A 5,143-nucleotide genomic window follows, 5' to 3' on the forward strand; every position below is an offset into this window, starting at 1 on the left:
TGTTTTCTGAAGATAGTTAATGTGGTAAAATAGTGAGCAATCGCTTTCTGCTCCCTTTTAATACACAGAAACAAGAACAGCTATGCTATAAGCTGCTAGGCTACGACTCTATTGCTCTGAGGCCTATTATAGTCTGTATGAGTTTTCTCGCAATTCTCACCTCACAGCCTGTACGCGTACCTGTCTTCTTCTTTAAAGGGCTTGATTTTGTCGCATTAATTTAATTCCTGTCCTCATTACTTGCTCCATAATTATATTCTTCATATCTTTTCTTTCCCGGCTTTGGGCGGGGGGGCGGGCGGCTTCAACAACTTTTCACTTTCTCGTATCGGGCTTTTCATTTTCTGGAAATTTGAACTGTTTTTCTAAAATGGGGTTTTATTGAATTCACAGATGGGTGTTGAAAAGCGTGTAAAGATTTGACTTTTGATGGTATACATAAGTTTGGAGCTGAGGGAGGGAGGGCACACAGGCAGCCTAGCTAGCTAGGCCTTTCAGCTCTATCTGTCGTCGAAATTTATATAGTCCGTTTTGTGCATAGCATAGCGCCGCTCGTGCACTGCCCAAAAATCCCTTTTCTTGAATCGCCAGATCTCGAGGTGGCTCCGCTTGCTTGCTTAGTACTTTACTTGTACGAAGCCCTTTAGTGCCTGCCGCTGCCTCTCAATCAGTAATGCGAAAGTTTTCACCTTTTCTTCGTCCGCCATCTTCTCTTCTCTGCGTTTTACCTCTCCATAAAACTACACTACTTTGATTGGGTCAATACAGAGAACTTAACTGTTGTTTTTGTAGTGTACATATGTACATGTCAAAGCAGCGGCCACAATCATAGGAGGGGTCGGTGATACTGTTTGATTTTGCCGGTGCTGTGCAGTGAACTCGAGGTACAAAAAACCAAGTCATCGCTTTGTTTCTGTTCGATTGGTTTATCGCATTATTTTATAGTGTGAACAAGACAATATTATAGTTCGACAGTCTGGTTTAGTCATTGGTTCCTCGCACAAGGACATTTTCTTTGAGTAAAATATTTATATTCGTTTCAAGTGGAATTCGCATGCTGTTGATACATTTAACTGTTTCGTGGACGATGATCAGTGAAATGCGGTCTTGAATTTGGGTTTATTTTTTTAAAAACAAAGGGGGGGGTGGTTGCAGGATTTTCATTTTGAATTTGCTGTTTGTGTTTGGGGGGTTTGATGTGGAATTCTGGTTTTAGAAACACTGCAAGAAATGCAGAATTTTGATGAAGGAGAAGAGGAGGAGGTGTTCTTCGATTCCATTGAGTGTTTGTCATTGGAGGAATCTGTGTTAGAGCAAGGTGAATTTGGGTATGATCTTTGGTTGAAAGAGCCACAGAGTGTGAAGGAAAGACGAGAGAGATTTTTGCGCAAAATTGGGACTTCAGAATATAAGTTTGTAAGTGGTTCTGAACCTATGCCTATGGTTTCAGAAAGGATTCATGAGTGCTCAAGTGGAGCAGAATGTAGTAGCTCTTCTGCTTCTTCACCTGTTGTCAGAAGAGAGGAAGCTTTGTCGTGTGCCGGGAGAGATTGCAGCAGCGATGCTCGTTGTTCGGTTGATGACTGTAACAATCAGGCTTGCTTGGATGATGATGTTGTTGCTGAAAGTGCCCCTGCCTTGAAAACCAAGAAGAGGAGATGGTGGAAAACCTTGCTGCATAAGATGAAATGCCGAAATGGTGCTGATGTATCCGAGGCGTCTAAACAATTCTGTAATGTAGCAGCAGGGAAAGGAGCTCTATTAAAGGTGCATCACAGCAGGAAAAAGTTTATGGAATTCACTGCAATATATGCTGGACAAGAGATTGGGGCTCATTGTGGCATAATTAGGACAATGAAGTTTAGCCCTGATGGGCTGTACTTGGCAAGTGGCGGTGACGATGGGGTCGTTCGCATTTGGCATGTCACCGCCATTGATGCCTCCTACAAACTTGTCAGGCACACGGTCTGCAGTCCCCACCATCAAAGCAAGAAATCATCTCACACCACTGCTAAGCTCCCTGAGAAAATCTTCCAAATTGAAGAAACACCAATGCATGAGTTTCATGGCCATAAGGCTGGAGTTTTGGACCTTACATGGTCCACAACCAATGTGAGTGAATTCAAGATGCTTAATTTACCATAGAAGGAAATCCTTCTATCTGTTCTTGATATTAATTAAACTTTGTGCTGTATTTGACTGCAGTGTCTTCTCTCTGCATCTAAAGATAACACGGTTCGTTTATGGAAACTAGGGTCTGATAAATGTCTTGGTGTCTTCCATCATAGTAACTACGGTAAACATCATAGAATATTATTCCTAGCTAGCTTCATTTTTGCAGTTGCTTTTGTATTACCTTAATTTCAACACTGACTTTCGTGTTGGTACGTACCAGTAACGTGCATCCAATTCAACCCTGTTGATGAAAACTTTTTCATCAGTGGATCCATAGATGGAAAAGTACGCATTTGGCGTGTGACAGAAAAGCGAGTTGCTGATTGGGCTGATGTAGAAGATATAGTAACTGCTATATGTTACCAGCCAAATGGCAAGGTATATATGCATCAAAAAAATACATGCTTCGATTTAATTGATTCACCATGCATGGCGGTAAACTGATTATGTGTGTGTGTTTCTTCGTGATACAGGGTTTTATAGTTGGTTCTATATCTGGTATTTGCAGATTCTATGAAAAAGGTAGGCTATTTTCATACAAGGTTGTCCTGTTTTCTATTCCTTTCGACGTTTTGTTTCTGAATATTTCCTAATCTCTATGTTCTTTATACAGGAAGTGAGCTTTCCTTAGATGCCGAGATACACATTGGTGGTAGAAAGAGATCAAACAGCAACATGATTACTGGCATTCAGGTTTTACTCCAATGCCTTCCACTTTCAAACTTCATTTCATAACCTGCAAATTCTATAGTCATAACAGCAGACCACCATTTCCTTGCAGTTTTTGTTGAATGATTCTCAGAGAGTCATGATTACATCTGGGGATTCTAAGATCCGTATTCTCGATGGGCACGAGGTTGTCTGTAAATACAGAGGTAAGAAACGATCTGTAATGTCCTCAAATGCACATAAATGTTCTGCTTTCAATAACATGAAACTTTATACAACTGAGTGGATAGATACCCTAGTTTTGAGTTAAAATGTTTATGTAAAGCCCCCTTCTGAAATATGCTCTTTTTCCCCCTCGAATTGAACAGGTCTGTCAAAATCTGGAAGTCAGATGTCAGCTGCATTTACCTCAACTAGAAAACATGTAATATCCGTTGGGGAGGACTCTCGCATTTATCTCTGGAACTACGAGGACATGAGCTTCCAAGAATCGAAGCAAGTGAAGTCAGAACGTTCGTGTGAGCATTTCATGTCAAAGAGTGTTTCTCTGGCAATACCTTGGACCGCCGGGCAGGGTGCAAGAAAAAATGACTTAATAAGCTGTGGGAGTTCCAAATCTTGCTCACAGTCACAGATGCAAGAACAACAGCAAGACGCCATGCCCAAGATTCGGGATTCAGAAAGGTTCTCCCTAGGAAGTTGGTTCTCCATGGATATCTCATCCAGGGGCTCTGTTACATGGCCTGAGGAAGTTCTTCCTCTGTCATCATCCGATGTGCCTACTGCAGAAAACGAGGATAATCAACGACAACGGGTGCAGGATTACAAAACTCAGATTCAGAACAGCGCGCTACAATCTCCAGCCTGGGGTCTTGTTATTGTGACTGCTGGCTGGGATGGGAAGATCAGGACATTCCACAATTATGGATTGCCTGTTAGGATTTAGTAGTTATGGTCTGCTTGACTAAAGATCTCTCAACGCCAAATCACAAATCCAAAATGCATATATCAAGTGTTTAATTTGTAAAGTTCAGTAGATGCCACCCATCCAGTTGATTGATAGTGTATACTCAAGCTTTAGCAGAATATTAATAATCTCATTGCTTCAAGCCTGAATTCATATCAAATTTTATCACCTGAATATTGCTCCAAAACCAATATATTAGGGGCATAACTATATAATTTGTATTACATTTAATCCTACCATCCAATTTTTCGGCTAAGTTTTCAGTCAACTATTGTCAAAATTTCAACGAGAAAAATAATACTCCGTATGTTTTAATTAAAATAGTAATTTCGGTCAACTATTTTTGAAAAATTATTTTTCTCATTGAAATTTTGGTAATAGTTGGCCGGAATATTGCACAACAGAATCAAATGTAATACAAATTACATAGTGTTGCACCTAATTTGAAAATATCAATAGTCAAGGACCAAATGCAATACAAATTACATAATCATGCGTTTAATTTGAAAATATTAATAGTGGACTAAATTTGATACATGTACAATAGTCAAGGGATCAAAAGTGAAATTTTTTCTGTGAAAATGTTCTATTCTGGGTTGCCAAATCATAAAAATAAAAATGAGATAATAGAATTTAGAAGTACATGTAGTACAAATATTATGTGCGCTTTTACGTACAGGATTGGATGAGTAGTGAAATAGGAAGTACGGTTGCCTATTGGTGAGATGAAGGGACACAAATTACTCATACGATTGATTTGATAATTATAAGATTTTAAGTTCAATTTTTAATAGAAATTTGAGCCAATTAGTTATAGACAATTTAAATTAGTTTACTTATTTATGGTGTTAAAGTTACTCAATGTACACTGACGGTAAGTATTGTTACCGGTATGTATTTTGTATTATTAATCTGAGTATCATGAGCAGTAACAATAGTATTCTGTGTATTAGTTTTTTGTGTGTCCTCCTCCTACAACGTGACCCTTCTTTTATACTCTTAATTGCAACGACTCTTCGTATTTGTAACGGATGCTTAACTCCTCTTCAATGTGTACTAAGTGTGTATAATAATGCTGAGGAGCCGTTGGAGTAACTCCTCTTAAATGTGTCACCGACTGTTTTGACTTCCTCATCATGTGTCTATTCGTCTGCCTTCGGATCCTGCTTGTGGTTTTGGGTCGAGTACTTAACCAATTATCCTATCATACACATTTAAAAAGTAATTATAGATTTCTTTGTCATAAAAAAAAAAAATTCCCGTCCAATAAAGATGTGGCATCCCATAATCTATAGATGGTTGTAGTATATAAAGTAGGTAAAATATTATGTG

The 5,143-nt window shown here is 38.9% G+C and overlaps 1 protein-coding gene across 1 annotated transcript; it reads left to right on the forward strand.

Moving 5' to 3' along the window:
* The first annotated feature begins 314 nt into the window (after positions 1-314).
* LOC116014327 lies at positions 315-3,971 on the forward strand. The gene is made up of 8 exons (XM_031254360.1): positions 315-884; positions 1,217-2,112; positions 2,206-2,296; positions 2,396-2,553; positions 2,649-2,697; positions 2,789-2,868; positions 2,957-3,050; positions 3,213-3,971. The coding sequence occupies exons 2-8, from the start codon at positions 1,231-1,233 to the stop codon at positions 3,788-3,790; spliced, it is 1,932 nt and encodes a 643-aa protein (XP_031110220.1). The 5' UTR covers positions 315-884; positions 1,217-1,230; the 3' UTR covers positions 3,791-3,971.
* The last annotated feature ends 1,172 nt before the right edge of the window (positions 3,972-5,143 follow it).

This window comes from Ipomoea triloba, chromosome 3, assembly GCF_003576645.1.
Source record: "Ipomoea triloba cultivar NCNSP0323 chromosome 3, ASM357664v1".
Classification (NCBI taxonomy): domain Eukaryota; kingdom Viridiplantae; phylum Streptophyta; class Magnoliopsida; order Solanales; family Convolvulaceae; genus Ipomoea; species Ipomoea triloba.